The following is a 19,832-nucleotide window of genomic DNA, read 5'->3' as shown; positions in this document are numbered from 1 at the left end:
GCTGGGGATGCCGGCTGGAGACCAGGAGCATGCACTCCGGGTGTCTCCCGAAAGCCGGCCTCAATTGCTGTGCCACTGCCTGCATCTGCAGCATTCTCCTGCGCTGCTGAAATCACCGACCCGTCCCCCTCAGCGCGCACGCGCGGCCCCATGTGCCGCGGAGGCTCTCGGGACTTGTAGTTTTCTTTTGAAGGGAAGGGAAAAAATCCGAATCTCCGACTGTGACGCCACCGGAAGGCGTCGCTGCGCCTGCGCGCTGCAGTTTTGTTTTGTGGACGGCCTGCTGGTGGTCGGGAGCTTTTACCAATAAATAGATGGTGGGACGCGCTGGGGCGCGCTGGCTGAGCCTGCCGGTAAGAGTCTGGGGCCCAGGCCTGGGCAAGCGATAATATTATGTATATAAATCTAAAAATAATGACCATGTAATTATGTGCTGCTCACCGACAGGGATTTCGGCGCTTTCGTTTAGGTCTATTTTTTTTTAGGCCATTGACAGGTTTAAAGCGCTGGAGGGGGGGGTTACACACGGTATTTACTCTCACTTTATCGGCATCCCCGGGAGAAAGCGAGAGCGTTTAACCCAAGCATTTGTCTCCCTGATCCAAGAGCGCCGCAACCGCCCAGTGAGCCACAAGTGTTCCTGGGCCAGAGGTTGTACTTTGGCCATTTGACTGGATCTCTTGCTGTATTACCGCTGTACACGATAATATTAGTCCTACTCCTGTGTGTGTTTACGTGGATAGAGGCTGCTTTGTATTTATTTTTGTGCACAACTTGCCTCCTCCTAAAAGGAACCCCGATTTGAATATTTTCTGATTTTTGTATCCCCGCGTCTGTTGTTGGTCGGTTGTGTCCTATAGTAATTTTAAATTTTACTTGATGCTTTTAAATTGGGCATTAGTATTTATTAAAAGGGGGGGGGAAACTACGAAACCCCATTTGAATCAGGTACATCAAAGTGAGCCTATTGGAAAATGAATGTAATTAAATATGCGGGGTCTTTATAAATAAATCTGACGATCGCTTTTGTGCTAGATCTACTCTGGATAAAAGATGGGTGATTTTGAAGTCTCCAAATATAGCAGTGCAATTTGTAAATTTACATCTATACCCTGTTTAGGGTTAATACTGTAATTTGTACATTCTAATAAAATGCATTACATTGTAATTGCTGCCACAAATGATCAACAATATAAACTATTTAACTTAAATATCTGATTTAGTAAGTTACAGTAGACATTTGTTATCACACCCCCTTCCCCTGCCATTCGCAGAGTAAGACATAGTTTTTTTTAAGTGTTTTATTTCTGGCACCATCTCTTGCAATATCCAACTTTTCTCCACAAAAATCAATTCTGTAATCTTGGTTTGTTTACATTACTAATCTTTGCTCCTTCTGAAATCTGCACCAATCCAAGGATAAAAAGCAATGTTAGTAGCATATGTATGCTGGCTGTTATACATGGAAAATTTTGACAGCTTTGTACAGTTGACTCTACGAAGGGTAGATATATAATTATATATCTTTTGAAAATCACTTTAGGTGTGTCAGGGAAGAGAGAAGATGGCCTTTTAAGTCTTTTTAATCATTCACATTTGTTATAAATAAGAATGCAGTGCAGCTATGGTGTATGCTTGAAATGAAATATACAAAACATGAAAATGGAATGTGGATTGAGCTGACTAAACTGCATGGTATTTGTTGAGCAATCTAAAGTGAACACCCAAGTTTTAGCAACTCAAAAATTCAATGTCAACTAATCTCAATGATCTTTGTCACGCGCGTATGCTCACTTTGTTTATGAACATCTGGTGATGCTTTCTGCAGTCCAAGAACCTCACTCACTGTTGAGGCTCACATATGAATGATGATTATTGTACTGCAATACTGGAGGGTGATTGAAACTGAAACTAAGGGGTGTGGTAAACCACTTGTTGTTGTTACACACTGTTGTACCTATGCATGCCTCAACATGTCTCGGCTGGCTCCACCCACACAGGCCCAGGTATAAAGGTGATTGACCTGCAGCCCCCTGCCTTCTTGGAACCCAGTCAACCACGAGAGGCATGCTCTGTTCTTTGCTAATAAAAGCCTTTAGTTACTCTCTTAACTCTCAGTCTTTTATGAGTAATTGATAGCGCATCAATTTTATTAGCAAAAACAAAATGTCGACATTTGCTGAACAGCAGGCTGCTGCACCAAACGCTGAGCAGCAGGCTGCTGCACCAAACGCTGAGCAACAGGAGCTGCTGCGAGCCCTCAGACCAACATGCCTGGACCTAGACCCCCAAGAAGCGGGTTCGGCTACCAAATTCGCGCATTGGCTGCGTTGCTTCGAGGCCTACCTGCAAGCCTCAACTGTGACCCTGGACGAAAACAAGTTGGAAATCCTGGCCTCAAAGGTGAGCCACCAAGTTTATACAATAATCCAGGACGCGACGACCTACGCGGCGGCTATCGGTCTGCTAAAAGGGCAATACGCACGCCCGGTAAATACGGTCTATGCCCGGCACCTCTTAAGATCCCGCAGACAGCAGCCCGGGGAATCGGTGGAGGCCTTCCTACGGGCACTACGGATACTCGGCCGAGACTGCGATTGCAAAGAAGCATCAGCCGCAGCACACACGGAGGGACTGATCCGAGATGCTTTCGTTGCGGGTCTAAGGTCCGACTACTCCCGGCAGAGACTGTTGGAAAAGGGAGAAATGGACCTGAGAGAGGCAGTGTCCCTCGCGCCCTCGCTCGACGCGGCCCACAGGAATATGGACGCCTTCTCCCCTAACCGCTCCGCAACGTGGACGCCACAACCTTGGGTCATGGGACCGCCACCTTCAACTGCTGCTGCGATGTCCAAGGCACAGAAATGTTCTGTCGAAAAGGAGGCCCAGGCCATTGTGGAAGCTGTGCGACATTGGAGGCATTACCTGGCCGGAAAATGATTTACCCTGCTCACTGACCAGCGTTCAGTAGCTTTTATGTTTAATAATAAGCAGAGGGGCAAAATCAAGAATGACAAGATCTTGAGGTGGAGAATCGAACTCTCCACCTACAATTACGATATCTTGTACCGGCCCGGGAAACTCAATGAGCCCCCAGATGCCCTATCACGTGGTACATGCGCCAACGCGCAGGTCGATAGACTGAAGACCCTCCACAATGACCTCTGCCACCCGGGGGTCACCAGGTTTTTTCACTTCATCAAATCCCGTAACCTGCCCTACTCCATCGAGGAGGTCAGGACCATGACCAGGAACTGCCAAATCTGTGCCGAGTGCAAACCGCATTTTTATAGGCCAGACAGAGCAAGCCTGATCAAAGCCACGCGCCCCTTTGAACGGCTGAGCGTCGATTTTAAAGGGCCCCTCCCCTCCTCCGACCGCAATGTGTACTTCCTCAACATAATTGACGAGTACTCCCGTTTCCCGTTTGCCATCCCTTGCTCAGACATGACCAGCACCACGGTCATTAAATGTCTGAATGACCTCTTCGCCTTGTTCGGTTTCCCTAGCTATATTCATAGCGACAGGGGCTCATCCTTTATGAGCAACGAACTCCGGCAGTACCTGCTCTCGAGAAGTATCGCTACAAGCAGGACCACCAGCTACAACCCCCGGGGGAATGGCCAGGTGGAAAGGGAGAATGCGACGGTCTGGAAGGCAGTCCTTTTAAACTTGAAATCTAAGGGCCTTCCGACCTCTCGCTGGCAGGAAGTCCTCCCTGTGGCGCTCCATTCCATTCGGTCACTGCTCTGTACAGCCACCAATGCTACCCCTCACGAGAGAATGTTCTCCTTCCCCAGGAAGTCCACATCGGGGACCTCGTTACCGACATGGCTGACTTCTCCAGGACCCGTCCTACTGCGGAAGCACGTGAGGTCCCATAAGACGGACCCCCTGGTCGAGAGGGTGAGCCTCCTCCATGCCAACCCTCAGTATGCTTACGTGGCGTACCCGGACGGGCGGGAGACACAGTCTCCATACGAGACCTCGCACCTTCGGGTGCTCCCGAAACACCCCCCTCGCCATCCACCACTACCCACGCCTACCCCCCAGTACGCTTACGTAGCGTACCCGGACGGGCGGGAGGACACAGCCCCCACACGAGATCTCGCACCTTTGGGTGCCCCTGAAACACCACCATTGCCATCCACCACAACCCAACCCCGCTAGACGGCATGCCACAGCCCCAGGACCCGTCATTGACCACCCAACCACTCAATGAGACGCCAGACTCAACGTTGGATGCTGCACCATCACCGCCGCCACCACGACGATCAGGACGGCATACAAGGCCACCTGATAGACTTACTTACACGAACCTTTAGTACACTTCACCCCGCCGGACTCAATTTTAAACAAGGGGTGAATGTGGTAAACCACTGGTTGTTGTTGTTGTTGTTACACACTCTTGTACCTATGCATGCCTCAACATGTCTCGGCTGGCTCCACCCACACAGGCCCAGGTATAAAGGTGATTGACCTGCAGCCCCCTGCCTTCTTGGAACCCAGTCAACCACGAGAGGCATGCTCTGTTCTTTGCTAATAAAAGCCTTTAGTTACTCTCTTAACTCTCAGTCTTTTATGAGTAATTGATAGCGCATCAAGGGGAAGGGGAGAAAATTGGCCAAAAAAAGGAAAATAAGTTTCAAGCCGTTGTGTTCACAACAGTATTATTTGGCTTGCCCAGTCTCTCTACATAGAACCATGTTTGCAATACAGAATTATGCCATTTGGCCCCTTCTGTATGTGCCAGCTCTCTGCTAGAGCAATCCAAAATGAATCCCCCCTGCCTCATGCTCTCTCCATGACTCTATTACATTCCCCTCGTTCAAATATTTATCCACTTTTCCCTTAACAGATGCAGTTGTCTTTACCTCAACCACTCTGTGACAAAGCATTCCATTCTCTTAACAACCCTCTCTGTAAAGACATTTTTTCTAACCTTTCTCTCTCGGTGACTATTTTAAATTGTTACTGAGTCCCCAACCAGAAGAAATTGTTTTTCCCTATTCTCTCAGAATTTTAAAACTGTTTATTAAACCTTCTCTGCTTCAGTATAAATAGTCCTAGTATCTCCAGTCTCTCCCATCCTGACACCATTCTGTTGAATTTACATTATGGCTTTAATGTACTTTTCTATAAGGGCTGAACCGTACTCTAACGGTGGCTTACCCAATATTAGGTCCAAATTTACCATTACTTCTTTTGTACTTTATACCCCTATTTATAAAACTTAAAATGCTGTTTTTTTTATATATACCTGCATTTGCACATTCAGGGAATTGTGTATTTGAACCCCTAGGTCTGTCTTCTCATCCATATCCTTCAGCAACTTTTCTATAGTGTGTTCCCAACCCTTGTTTTTCCTCCCAAAATATATTACCTCACATTTATCCTCATTAAATTGCACCTTCCAATTGTTTGCCCATTCTGCTAACCTGCCTATGCCTTCCTGAAGTCTTTTACTGTCCATCTCGCTGTTTGCCAAACCATCTACTTTTGTGTCATCAGCAAATTTAGAGGTGGTGTTCCATGTCTGTCCGTCCATTGTATTTTGCTCTGGGGCAGGTCCTAACTCAAGTTTCACACACACAACTTGTCCATTGGAGGCACGTGTGAATGTGTCATAAATCCAGTATTCAGAGCCGGTGCTCTAGTCTCCGTTGTTTGGAATGGGGCATGAACCAAACGCTTCTGACTCAAAGTTGGGACGAGTTCCATGTACCCAAGTCCACATTACTATATACACAGGGAACACAAGTAGGCCCTGCAATGACTCCTGACCCTTCAGCGTCATATGGAAATTATGCTGGAGTATTGCCTGAAATGGCATCTTCAACCAAGTACCACCAACCATCAGTTGCAAAAAGCTAGTGCCACTTGTGAACTCACTAGTATCCTAAATGGTTGTCATCTTAAGCATAATACTCACCCTGTTTACTTGGGCACCACCCTCGAGCGGTCATTAATTTACAAAAACCATATACTTAAAACTGCTGAGCAAGTCAAAACCCGAAATAACCTAATTGCCAAATATTCTGGCTCAGCCTGGGAAGCAAACGCTTCTACTTTACGTTCATCTGCTCTTGCACTCTGCTATTCAGTTGTGGAATATTGTCCTGTTTGGGCTTGGTTACTGTATACTAAACTGGTGGATCCTCAACTACATGCTACTATGTGTTTTGTGTCAGACACATTGCACCGTACTCCCCTCCCATGGTTACCAATCCTCTGCAATAAAGCTCCTCCAGATGCAGTAGCAAAATTGGTGACTAGATTTCATGACAAAATCATGTTGCAATTCATTCTGATTTGTTCTATCCACCAACAGAATGGCTCTTTTTGAGGTACCCATTATAGGTCAACCTTTCCTGATTCTTTTGACTTTTCCTTACCAACTTGCTGGAAGAAAGAGTTGACGGCAGATGCTCATAGATAACCATATCATCTCTGACCCTATAGACTGTCAACTAAGGTTCAATTGGCCATGTTGTATTTGGATGCTTTTCAACTGCTTTCGAACTAGAGAGGGACAGGGTACCTCAAATCTTCATCTATGGGGCCTTCATGTGACATCAAGTACAAACCATGTCTCACACTGAATCATGCCCACTAACGAAATTATCTGGTGACCTACATGTTATGCATGCTGGTGATGACAGTGCCCTAAAATGGTTGAAATTATGTGCCGACTGCATATACCAAATAATAATTGACCTCTGGGGCGTACCGCTTCCAATCTGAGCAACACCCAGTTACCCTAACTCTCTGTATCGTGTCCCACAATCAACTCTCTGTTCATGCTGCTACTCTTCTCATTCCTCTTGTACAATACACCTGAATTCTTCTGTCAAGCCTGTTGTGCTACACCTTATCGAACACCTTCTGAAATCCATATAAACTACATCTACTGCATTGCCTTTATCTGTCGAATCGGTAACTTCTTCAAAAGAAACTACTAAATTTGTCAAACACAACTTGCCTTTAACAAATCCATGTTGGCTGTCCTTGATTAACTGATGCATTTTTAAATGTTATCTTGAATTATGGATTCTAAGAATTTGTCCACAAAGGATGGTGGACTAACTGATCTGTAGTTACCTAGTTTATCCTTCTCTGCTTTCTTGAACAAAGGTGTTACATTTGCTACTGTCCAGTCCAGCAGCACAATTTGCATATTTATGGATTGAAAAATTGTGGCGCAAACTCCATTATCATCATTGGACTTCCTTCAGCAGCCTAAGGTGCATGCTATCAGTGGCTTATCCACCTTGGGTTCTCTTTTTTTAGAACCATTCCTTTTCTACAGTTATCACTGACAATTGTTTCATATCCTTCTCTAGTATACCTACACTCTCATTTCTGCCATCATTTGTAAAAAAAACAATGCAAATTATCTATTTAATATCTCTGCTATATCTTGGTCCTCCACAGTTAGATTCACTCCATCCCTGAGTAGTCCTACCCCCTCTTTAACTATTCTTTTGCTTCTTGTATGTTTAGCAAAGCCTTTACTATCTATTTCCATATTATCTGTTCGCTTTTAATCTCCCTACTTATGTTTTCTATAGTCTTCACTATTGTTAGTCTTAACTGTTTCATGAGCTTCCCTTTTAAGTTTCACTTTAATTTTATTCTCTCTACTTAGCCATACAACTCTTCTTTGATGCTTTCCCTTTTCACCTTCGAGGAATGTATATTTTATATACTCTATGCATCTCATATTTGAAGATTTCCCATTGCTCACCTGTCAACCTATTTGCTAACTTTTCTGCCCAGTTAATTTGGAGAGGTCCCTCCTTAACCCACTGAATGATGCCACCTTCCAGTCCACCACCCTTATCTTTGACTCATCGTTATTCTTTTCTATTCTTGCATTGAACATAACTATGTTGTGGTTGCTGTTTCCCAGTTGTTCTCTTACAAGAGTTATTTGCTCCACTTTGTTTCCCAGAACTAACTCTAGTAATGCTTCTTGTTGAACTAAAAACATACTGATCCAGGAAGCAATCCTGCATGCATTTTAAAAGACATACCCTACTTTGATCACGTATATTACTTTTATTCCAGTCTATCTTGGAATAGTTAAATTCTACCCTTCAGCCAGTTATTTCTTCCTGAATCCTCACATCTTTGAGGTTAATTAGTAATCTTTAGGGTGGAACTTTGCAAGTCTAAGTATACATTGTCATAGGGTTTACCATAATTGACTTAGGTTGTCACTTCCTCAAAGAAATTAAGGAGATTGGTCAGGCAGAATCTCCCTATCTTAAACCTTGTTGACTGCTATTTACCTGTACAACAAGTTAGTAATGTTCAAGTGTACTTCTGATAATCGAAGGCCCACTACCACCACATTCTCAAGGGCAACTAGGGATGGGCAATTAATGTCTGCCTTGCCAGCGACACCCACATCAACAAAAATCAATAAAGACTAATGGGTTTGTAGTTGCCTGTGTCTGTTTTGTCAACTTTTTTGAATGTGGGTACCAGGTCTGCCCATTTTCAATCTACTGGTACCTCCCCAGTGTCCATTGACTCCTTCATGATGATTGTCAGTGCCTCACAAATCTCCTTGCTAATCTCTGTCAACACTCTGAGATAAATGCCATCGAACCCATGGGATTTATTTGTTTAAAGCCCTTTCAGCTTGTCTAGGAATTCAGCTTCATTTATATTGGTCTTGAATTTTGGGGGAGGGCATGTTGTTTATCTCTTCTCTTGTGAATGCTCTGAGGAAGTGATCATTCAGGATATTTACCATCTTGTGCTCATCCTCAGTTTCAAGCCCATTTGCCTTTTCTGTGATAGACCTTTTGCTGTTGTACTGTTGAAAGCATTTCTTACTCTTATATTTTGCCTCTGCGGGTAAGCTTTGTGCTAGGTCTCTCTTAGTCCCTCTGATTGCCTTTTTATATTGTTTCCACATGACTTGATTTAGGGTGACACTTGTTTAGTCTGAGCTTGTTGATCTTGGGTATGTATTTGTCTTGCATGTCCAGCATTCTTTTAAAGGTCTTCCCTTTGTCTTCTATTGAAATGTTGACAAACATCCTCCTCCAATCCATTTGTCTTAAATCATTGCTGTCAAGTAAAATTAATTTTAGTTCTAGAGAAGTTGGACTGTGTCTGGGCTATGCAGCAATCGCTGAAGACACAGTTAACTGAGAGCTTGAGTGAAGGATTTGTTTAAGATTTAATTTTTAATAATGTAAGTAAAAGTTTCATTGCACTAGTGTTCCAGCAGATTGTGGAATCGCTGCAGTTTTATGGCTACAAGGTGAGTTTCTAATCTAAAGCATGCTGTCAGGAAGACATGCAGTGCTGTGATTTTTGCATATGGGTAGGTTGAACCAATTGTAGCTGTGCACTAATAAATGATTATAGACTGACCCTATTTATCGGTCTGTTTTTTTTACAGTGACAGATGGTACCAATACCTGCAACTTGGTTTCTTCAAGATGAGATTGATGTAGGATCTTGTAGATAGCAGGCATGATCAAAAATTAGAAGTAAAAATGCTTCAGTGCCAGAGATTGAAATTTCAGTGTAGAATTTCCTAAATCTGTGGTTGAGGAAACCGTAACATTAGACTGTCATCTGGAAGTAGGACCAGCTGGATCAGAATTGAATTTAAACTGTGTCTAAATGAAGATTAAACCCAGCATTAAACATATGCTTAAAATGCTGCTCACCTTTATAAGTCTGATACTGGCTCAGTCACTGATGTTCATAGACATTATTTTAACATCTCTCTCTCTATTTTATTCTAGTGGTGGTGTGTAGAGGTCTGTGTGGCCCTGTGGTTCTGTAATCACAATGAATTATTTTGCTGACCCTGAGCCCAGAAAACTTGCGGGGAGGAGCTACAGTACAAAAAGTTTGCTGCTTCAAATGTATCGGAGTCAGGTTTAGTACAACTGGTAGGTTTCATTCTATTATAGTCAAACTTTAACCACTTTTTAAAAAATCTGTCTGCTGATATATCTAACGTCTGAAACGAGCACTCACAATTGCTTTCATTTCATAACATAAAACATCTGGTTCTGACTCCCATATGCTCGGCAGTCACAGTGTAAGTAAGCTTTTTGAATGTAGTTTTACTTTGACTGGCTGTTCTGCAACAGCAAATCAGATCATGTTACTATTACTCAAATCTGATGTTGAATACACAAGATGAGTTGCAAAACAGAAACTATTCAGGTCAACTATCATTCAGCAACCTCAATATTGTAATATTTCTTGTTTTGGGGCAAATTTGATTGGATTGACAAGGTACAGCTGAATTTTGATAACACTTACAGTTGTAAATTGAATAATCTGGTTGATGGATTACTGTGTTCTAATTCACAGTTCTTTTTAGGTACCTGCCCTCCCTATTTTACTCTCCAGAGTATGTATCTGCTATGTCCACAGGATGGGCACAAGTCACCCACTCCCAAGCCTCTGCCAAAGCCACAATGATTTTGACTGCTGGCTAGTGCATAAGAACAGGAACAACTCTTCCTCTGATTTTTTTCCCCTTCCTCTGAGGAAGCTTCATACAATATCATTGCTCAGATTGGGAATTCTGAGCACAAATGCATGTTCCATCTCTCCTTCGTGCTGCATGTTAGTGCTTAAATATTCTGTAACACCACACCATTTACAGAGTTGTATTTTAATTTCCCCGAATGCACTATAAAACCTGACACTTTTTAAAGAATTTTTAAATTTACTTTTGAATATCATTATTGGTTTTGCAATTCATGGGGTTTATTTTTAATCTTAATTTAGTGATTCCCCTTAAGCCTTTTAGACCATACTCTCTCATCCCCCCTATTAAGTGAATGGTGTGGGCTGAACCAGTTTTGATTTATTTTAAAGATGACTGACCTACTTCCAATAGTTGTGTTGGGTGTTATGAAATGCCAATTAATGACGTGATTTTTAAAGACTATTGACCAGTCAATCTTTACCGCTTATGCAATTCCACATTTTCTGACTGGACTGATTAACACGAGTGCATCCGTAATCACTACAATCCTTAACAGGTTTTGTTTTATGTTTTTAACAGGAATTCAGCAAAAGCTGCTTGTTCCCTGGGTTATAGAACTGCATCAATCAGTTATTAAGTGACTGACTAAGCGATTTTAATTTTAAAAAGAAGGAAGAAGGTTGGCTCTTGGCAAAAAGAAAGAATACTGAGCGCTGTAACAATGGAAGAAGCTAAAAACATTAAGGATGAAGTGCACAAATCTGGGAAATCGCCCCGCCTTGTCCATGGAGAAGGTAAGGACATGAAAGTTACTGTGCAGAATGACATTGAACAAAAACCTTCCAAAAATCTAACTGAGGGCACTTCTCGAGACAGTGGCAAAACTGTTTCAAGCTGGATCAACAAAAAGTCAAAATGGAATGAAGAACTAATAGAAAGAAAGAACATTGAAAAAACTGCAGATGCAAAATCGGGCAGGAGTAGCAAACAAGACATGCCAAACTGTATGGCTGGCTCAAGGAATTCAGGAGCACGGAATATACATGATCAAGGTCACAGCCAAGAAAGTCGGGCATCAGGTGGAATGGCGTCAGTTGAAAAAATGAAACACAAGCAAGTTAAGACACAGCAGCAAGCTCTTGGGAAATTTGCAAACTCTCACACTGGCAGTGGTATAAAGGCTGTGAATGAAAAGGATTGTTTACCTGTGAAACCAAAGGAAGGGATGAAAATGGAGTGTACAGCACAGCCAAACAAGTCTCCTGTGCGTACAAATGGTGATGACAGCACTTTGCCTGGGAAATCCATGCAGAATGTTAAAGAAGTAGAAAAGAAGCCAGATGTTCCTGGTAAGGTGGATTATTCTAGGATTATATTTCAATTAAAATAGGTAGTTATTTACTATATAAATTTATATATAATTGATGGCATCTTACTAATGAAGCTTAAAGTGATGCTTCACTGTCCATTGTGAAAATATTCCTATCACAATTAGTCTGAGGTCACAGTAGTTTACCATGACATTTTTTCCCACCGAAATACATTTGTGGTATAAATAGGTAAGTGAAATACCTATTTATATTTCACTGCGCAAATGATCTCATTGCTTACTCGCATCACTGCTTTGGAACAATGGCAGTATATTTGGATATTAACGTGTAATAACCTGTATCCTTAGATTGAGTTCAGTGATCAAACAGAGTCTTGTTCAAATGCAGGACTTGGGAACTGGGAAGTGCATCAATTAGCACACTGTCCTTTTACTTCTTACACCTGGGTTTGAATTCAGACCAGATTGAGGGGTGCAAAGGGTCTTGTCTCTGACTGTAAGGGTCCTATGTGAAATGAGTGAACTCTCTTAACCCAGTTTTTAGTGGATGTGAACCCTTAATTTAGCACAATATTGGCAAACTTGCAAAAAGTGGCTACAAGGATGGCTAGTATGGGAAATGGTAATGATGCTCATACAGAAGGGGGTGTTCTTTTGAGGTTCAGATGAAGATACAGTGTTGAGGCAAAGTAGAAGGAGCTTTACTCTGCATTGAAATACTCTGTACCGAACTATTAACATTAATTAACAACATTGGGCCAGTAATTCCGGTCCCAACGCGCGAGTACGGACGGGGTACTCACGCGTGGGCCCGTTGGAAGTGCCGGATTTCAGCATGCACAGCGCATGCGCGGGAAGCCGGCATTTCCTCCAAGGGGGTTCAGAGGTCCAACGCGTGCGCGCAGGACTCTGCGCGCACGCGTTGAACTTCCTTCTTTTTGACAGGTTTGCCCGTGTGCAAGGGCCTGAACTTTTTACACATATAAAAAGGAGGCGTAAGGAGTGGATTCTTGAAGGTAAGTGGTCTATTATTTAAAATTATTACATTTTTTCCACAGCTTCATTGTTTTTAAGGACTTTACAGTAAGGTAAGTTTATTTTTAGACCCGATTTCTTAAAAAAAATTTTTTTTTCAAAAATTTTATTAATTGTTTAAAATAGTTTTTTTAAGTTATTTATAGTTTATTTAATTATTGGGATGTTTTTTAAAATTTTATTTAAAGTTAAACTAGTCTTTTGGGCGCCCGTACTTTTCATGAGTTTGACAGTCTTTACTATCAAACTCATGAATGAAGTTTCCCCTCCCCTGATTGGCTGCAGAGTGCTCACCTGATCCCAGCCGGCACATCGCACTAACTACGCCGCTGGATCAGGCAAGCACATCGCGCCGACATCTGAACCGGGCCAGTGACAGGAATTCCAAGCAGGCCCAGGCTTCAGATGTCGGCGCGCCGGGTGAGTGCACATCGGGGGCTTGCACGCGCGGCAAGCACCCGATCCTAATTTCTAGCCCATTAATGATTTTGTGGTTGTACCAAATGTAACTCTTGTGTAGGTGCTAAGGACCACCCCCATAAACTAGCTCTTGCTCCCTATGAACGTGATTGTGATCTTATTCTCACATATCTGCTAATGCAGTGTTGTCCAGGGTTAAACAGAACACCAAAAATAACAACAGAAAATGCTGGAAATACTCAGCAGGCCAGGCAGCATCCGTGGAGAGAGAAACCGAGTTAACGTTTCAGAATTCTGATGAAGGCTCCCAGACCTGAAACGTTGCAATACCTAAATAATTACTGATGCAATTTGGGTCACCATAGCCTATGTACATGAGTGGCTGTCACAGTAATTAATTTGAAGTGATCATCAAAATAATAGATATTAAAAATAGTCTACTATGATTTGAAATATGACGCATGTCCCTGTCAGTCACAAATATCTGCATTAAGTTAGTAGAAAAAGGAATTTCAAATCAATGCATTTGGAACATAGGAATTGCTGGAAAAAAGAAATCACAGCTAGTTCGCCTTCAACCCTCCTGGTTGTCGCATGATACAATGATAATGGAGTTGTTGACTAATCATAGCAATTAATCTCTACCAATTAGTTTACAACAGACCCAGACATGATGCGAGGCAAACTCCAGTGGTGCAGAGCTTTGGGAACCATAGGCCCAAAGCCACCTGTTCCTCCTAAGCAATGCTACATTTACTGCATCATGTCTCAAATTACTCATATACTGTATCCCAAAATGTTATTTTCTGAAAGAAATCTGTCTAATTTGCATTTTAATGAATCAATACTAACTTTCCACCATCTCCCTAGGGAGCCTGTTCCATAGATTGACCACTCGCTCACTGAAATATCGTTTCCGTACATTTGTTTTGAGTTTTCTCCCCTTCAAGCACAGGCCGTGTCCTCTGGTTCTACAGTTCTGGACAAGGTGAAATAGCTTGTCGTGGTCCACATGACCTAGTTACTTTAGAATCCTAAAAAACTGCAATAATATCACTTCTTCACCTTCTCCTCCAGTCGGAAACATGCCCAATTTACATAATCGCTCCTCATAATCCATCCCTTCAATCATTCTGGTTGCTCTCTTTATCTTACGTATGCAATATTTGTATCATGTAATTTCAAGGTCAACATTCCCTATCTGAGTGAGAGGTCCACTTGTTTTAAGCAGCTTTTCAAAAATGTATTTGTGTATGATTGGCCTCCAGTTTTTTAAAAGTTATTTCTCAGTTCCAGGTAGGCTATTGAATGGTGTTATTTGTAGTCGTTCAGGGTGGATACTGGCTTTAGCACAGGATATTACAGTGCTGCATGTGTGTAAAGAATGAAGAGGAATCTTAATGCAGCTGTAAGTAATTGTACGAAAACTACTTACTGAGGATTCAGTGTGCCTCATAATGAAACGTTGGAGCTCAGTAGCTCTGTACATTTTGTGGGGTCTTGAAGTTTAAGCTGTATGCTGGTTTCGTCATTTCCTGGCCCTTTAAGAGTTTCTGCTTTTTCTTTACTAGCCTGGGAGCAGCACGTGGTCATACAGTACAGTGCAGGGAAAAATGTTGAGAGTTAGAATGCATTCTTTGATCCATTGGTTTGTGTTGGTTAAGCAGCCTAAGTTGAACCCTTGCCTATGTAATTAGAGTTTTAATGTTATACTAAACTGAAACAGCAGAAGAGGTTCTCTTTTCTGTATAGCTGTCAGTGACAAACTGGAAAGATATTTTAAAATGTCTGTTTAGAATCATAGAATCATAAAATGATATAGCACAGAAGGAGGCCATTCAGGCCTTCATGCCTGTGCTGCCTCTTTGGTAGAGCTATCCAATCAGTCCCACTCCCCCTGCTCTTTCCCCATAGCCCTGCAAATGTTTCCACTTCAAGTATTTATCCAATTCCCCTTTTAAAGTTATTATTAAATCTGCTTCCCACCACCCTTTCAGGCAGTGTATTCCAGATCATAACAACTTGCTGTGTCATTTTTTTCCCCCATGTTGCCTCTGGTTCTTTTGCCAATTACCTTACATCTGTGTCCTCTGGTTACCGACCCTTCTGCCACTGGAAACAGTTACTCCTTATTTATTCTATCAAAACCTTTGATGATTTTGAACACCTTTATCAAATCTCCCCTTAACCTTCTCTGCTCTAAGGAGAACAGCCTTCTCTGCTCTAAGCAGAACAACCCCAGTTTCTCTAGTCTCGCCACATAACTGAAATGCCTAGAAGTGGACACAATACTCCAGCTGTGGCCTAACCAGTGTTTTATAATGGTTTAGCGTAACTTCCTTGCTTTTGTACTCTCTGACTCTATTTTTAAAGCCAAGGATCACATATGCCTTTTTAACAACAACAACAACTTGTAGTTATATAGCGCCTTAAACGAAGTAAAACATCCCAAGGTGCTGCACAGGAGTATTTTAAGACAAAAAATGTTTTGACACCGGTCCACAAGGATAAATTAGGGCAAGTGACCAAAAGCTTGGTCAAAGAGGTAGGTTTTAAGGAGCATCTTAAAGGAGGAAAGAGAGGCAGGTAGGGAATTCCAGAGCTTAGGGCCTAGGCAACAGAAGGCACAGCCACCAAAGGTTGAGCGATTCTAATCGGATGTTCAAAAGAGCAGAATTAGAGGAGCGCAGATATCTCGGGGGAGGGGGGTGGCTGGAGGAGATTACAGAGACAGGGAGGGGTGGGGCCATGGAGGGGTTTGAAAACAAGGATGAGAATTCTGAAATCGAGGCTCTGCTTAACCGGAAGCCAATGTAGGTCAGCGAGCACAGGGGTGATGGGCGAACGGGACTTGGTGTGAGTTAGGACACGGGCAGCTGAGTTTTGGATGACCAAGTTTACAAACAACCTTCTCAACTTGACCTGCCACCAAAGACTTGTGTACGTATATCCCCAGGTCTCTCTGTTCCTCCGCCCCCTTTAAAATTATACCATTTACAGGAAACTCTCTTATAACCGGCACCTAAATATCCAGAAATCTCTCTTAACCGGCAAAATTCAGGAGTAGGTTCAGGTAAGTTTTACTATATATTAGTGGCCATGTAACCGGGGTTCCTGCACCTGTGGCCGTGCAACGGGGACTCCTGGATCTGTGGCCGTGTAACCGGGACTCCTGCACAAGTGCCGTGTAACCGGGACTCCTGCACCTGTGGCCGTGTACGGGGCTCTCATACCGTGGTAAGTATACCTCTCTGTAATCTGGACTTTTTGATCAACCGGCACCACGCCGGTCCCGTCGGTGCCGGATAAAAGAGTTTCCTGTAGTTTATATTGCCTCTCCTCATTCTTCCTACTAAAATGAATCGCTTCACACTTCTCTACGTTAAATTTCATCTGCCATGTGTCTGCCCTTTTCACCAGTCTGTCTATGTCCTCCTGAAGTCTGTTACTATCCTCCTCGCTGTTTGCTACATGTCCAAGTTTCGTGTCATCTGCAAACTTTATGTCCAGCCACAGAGCTTGAACTTCCTACTAGCTGCATGCTTCACCAGTGTACTGTCCAGCTGTTGGGACAGATCAGTTCTATGTAGTTGATCTGTTTCTACATGAGAACTGTCTCTTGTAATTTCTAAAGCTCTCCCTGTTCAGTTTCTGCTAAGTTTAAAAAGTTTGCTGTAATTGAATAAAAATATAAAGATAGATCAACAGTACAGCTCTTCTGGATCCCCGGTACACACTCCACTTACTTACACTTTATTAAAATGAATAGACAAGCCCTTTGTTTACCCTTTTTCTCCTCCCACAAATGAAACTAAAACAGGAATGTGGAATGAACAGAAAAAGAGAACCAGGAAACTTGACTGAGTTAAGGAAACTGAATCAAACATAACGCAAGAAATATCTTCGCTCTTGCACTGTATATTGAAAATACTGCCACAGCTACCTTCTTTAATATTGAAAAATAAAAGTAATACTTTGGAATTGAAGTACAAAGTACGATTACATAGTCAATTGGTGTATCATTAAATATGCTAGGTTGGGGAAAAGATGTTGGTATGGTTGTTGACTAAGTGGTGAAAATGGTGGCAACATCTGTCATAGAATTTGATGGGATGTATAAAGACCAATTCTCCGATTAAAAATCCCAGTGTGGAGCCTCACTGACTGAGAGTGCGCATTCGGAAACCAGCCCCATAATGTTGGGGTGTGTAGATAAATCCATAGAATGTTTGAGAAAACAATGCACTCCAAAGCATTGGTCAGACAGTGTTTTTTTTCCTCTTAATTTATTTGTGTTCATTAGGACCAGAGATGTTCCTGCCATTTCAGCATTCATTGTTCGTAACAAGCATTCGCAGATCAAGTGTAGCAGATCTAAATGCAGAGTGACAGTTTTTTTCCCCCATTTCCTCTGAGTGAGATGGCTAATTAGTACCAAACTAAGGACAGTTTTATTCTATAACCCCATTCCTATGAGGAACTGGATTGAGACTGCCCAAAATAATTTCCCGTCAGTTTGGATTTGATCACGGGTCTTGGTTGAAAGGGTAATATGTAACTCACTGCACCAACCATTTCCCCAACAATCTGTTTCTTTTGAAATTTTGTGAGTAACGTTACAGCTGGGGAATGGAATCCTTTCTGCTTTGAGCATTCAGTGTAAAGTATACCATGATTTGATGCAGAGACAAGCTCTTTGAACTCTGCCTCAATAATGTACCTCAGAAGAGCAACCTTACTACACCAGAATAATGCTTTTCAAATTTCCACACCAACCTTTTAATCGAGCAATTTAGTGCTGAATTATTGTGTTGTTTTGCGCTGTGGTCTCCTGAATTGAAACTACCCAAACTAATTCCACAGAGGATCCTTGCAGCCACCAGGCAAAAAAACTTCCGAGCTGGAAGACGAGAGGTTTATGTCTAATTCACTGCATATTGATCTTATCTGTCACAGCTTTCATTTGGGGCAAACATGCAGAAGTGTTTCAAAAATAGTGTTATACATTTGTAATGTTTACAGGTAAAACAACTGCTACAAATGCAAACAAAGCGCATCCTTTAAAGAAAGACAATCCAGAGAGTGCACCGGTGATTGATGAGTCTAAAATGACAGCAGAACAACAGCTTGGACTGAAACAAGCAGAGGAAAGGCTGGAGAGGGATTATATCTCTCGTCTGGAAAAGGTAGGACATGTTTGATTTGTTTTGAAAGTACAATTCGGGTTACAATGGTATTAAAGTTGAATTTAAAACCAAGAATGAATAATACTGATTATTGGACAGGTGTAAATTTTTTGGGGGGGATTTCTGTAAAATAGAACGTACGGTAGGATTTTTAACAGAAATGTATTCCTTAATTTAGCATTGTTGGTAGAAGAATTGTATTAATATTGTAATGTTATTGCTAATGAACTCTCAAAACTGATTTATTTTAGACGAGGCAGAAGAAAGTAAAAAATAAATGTGTTGCACCGTTCCTGACTGAGAGTGGTTTTGAATTGTTTTAGCAAAGAATCGCATAGACATGATGGGCCAAATAGCTTCCTTCTCTGGTGTAAACTGCAATGGTTCTGAGGAGGTGCTTGGGTTCTACTCGACCCTTCCCCAGTTGAGCAAGAACTACTGAAATTTGGACCTCAACAAGTCAGGATCACAAGTGTCAACCCATGTCCCACAACTCTGGAAGTCTGGCACAGTGCATTGCTACACCAGGGTAGTTGCTACCTAAGACCATTGTTTTCAATGCAGCAGACTGGTTGGATAGCAGTTACCTTTTGCCTTTTAAGCCTTCAACCTAACCCTCATTTCCTAAGCAGACAACTGTTCACTAGCAGTCCGTCTTACCTTTTTGGGGTAAAAATCCAGAAGTGCCCATTCCATAACACTTTAAAAATAAAATACAAAAAAAAATGTTTGGGAAGATTGCAGGTACATTATTGATTATTTTGATCGAGTCAAGAACTCCGGGGAGGGTCTGACAGACTAGAAGCAGGCAAATATAGTTTCCATATTCAAAAAGTTGGCTTGTCAACTGTAAATCCATTAGCCTCACTTGACTAATTGAAAAAATAATTGAATTAGTCATCAGAAGCAAAATGAAAGAATATCTTTATGAAATGGCTAACAGGGCTTTAGAAAGGACAGATCTTGGTATGTTGACCATGCTCATAGAGACAGTCAGAGGAGGAAGCCAAGATCTTATAAAGGGAGCTGCACAGTTGCACCTGAGGCCCAGGCTGATTAATAGTAAATGATGTTCAGCAGGGACAAATGCAAGTAACAATAGGAGATGCATATAAAGAAACTTATAGCACTTCATAGCCAATTACAGTACAAGACTGCACCTCTGACAGTGCAGCACTCCCTCAGTACTGCACTGGAGTGCCATTATGGATTTTGTGCTTAAGTCTCTGGAGTGGGTCTTGAACAGACAACCTTCTGATTCAGAGGCGAGAGTGCTGTCACTGAGCCACGGCTGACACCTATTAGTTTTCAATAGTCTTCTATTACTATTTGAATAGCAATAAAATGACTTTATTTTAAATCCTGTCTGAATTTGGTTTGGTTG

The 19,832-nt window shown here is 42.2% G+C and overlaps 1 protein-coding gene across 1 annotated transcript in view; it reads left to right on the top strand.

Annotated features, from left to right (window-relative positions):
* The first annotated feature begins 247 nt into the window (after positions 1-247).
* tut4 (terminal uridylyl transferase 4) overlaps positions 248-19,832 on the top strand; it is an 86,046-nt gene continuing 66,461 nt past the window's right edge. Inside the window, exons 1-4 of the mRNA XM_085978225.1 lie at positions 248-353; positions 9,774-9,923; positions 11,057-11,826; positions 18,285-18,448. Of these exons, the coding sequence (XP_085834351.1) occupies positions 11,199-11,826; positions 18,285-18,448 (792 nt within the window). The 5' untranslated portion in view covers positions 248-353; positions 9,774-9,923; positions 11,057-11,198. The remainder of the gene's footprint in view (positions 354-9,773; positions 9,924-11,056; positions 11,827-18,284; positions 18,449-19,832) is intronic.

Source organism: Somniosus microcephalus, chromosome 3 (assembly GCF_052327205.1).
Source record: "Somniosus microcephalus isolate GS21.2 chromosome 3, FLI_Smic_1.0, whole genome shotgun sequence".
In the NCBI taxonomy this organism is placed as follows: Eukaryota; Metazoa; Chordata; class Chondrichthyes; order Squaliformes; family Somniosidae; genus Somniosus; species Somniosus microcephalus.
The sequence above is the reverse complement of the archived record's forward strand: the minus strand, read 5'-3'. Positions and strand labels throughout refer to the sequence as shown.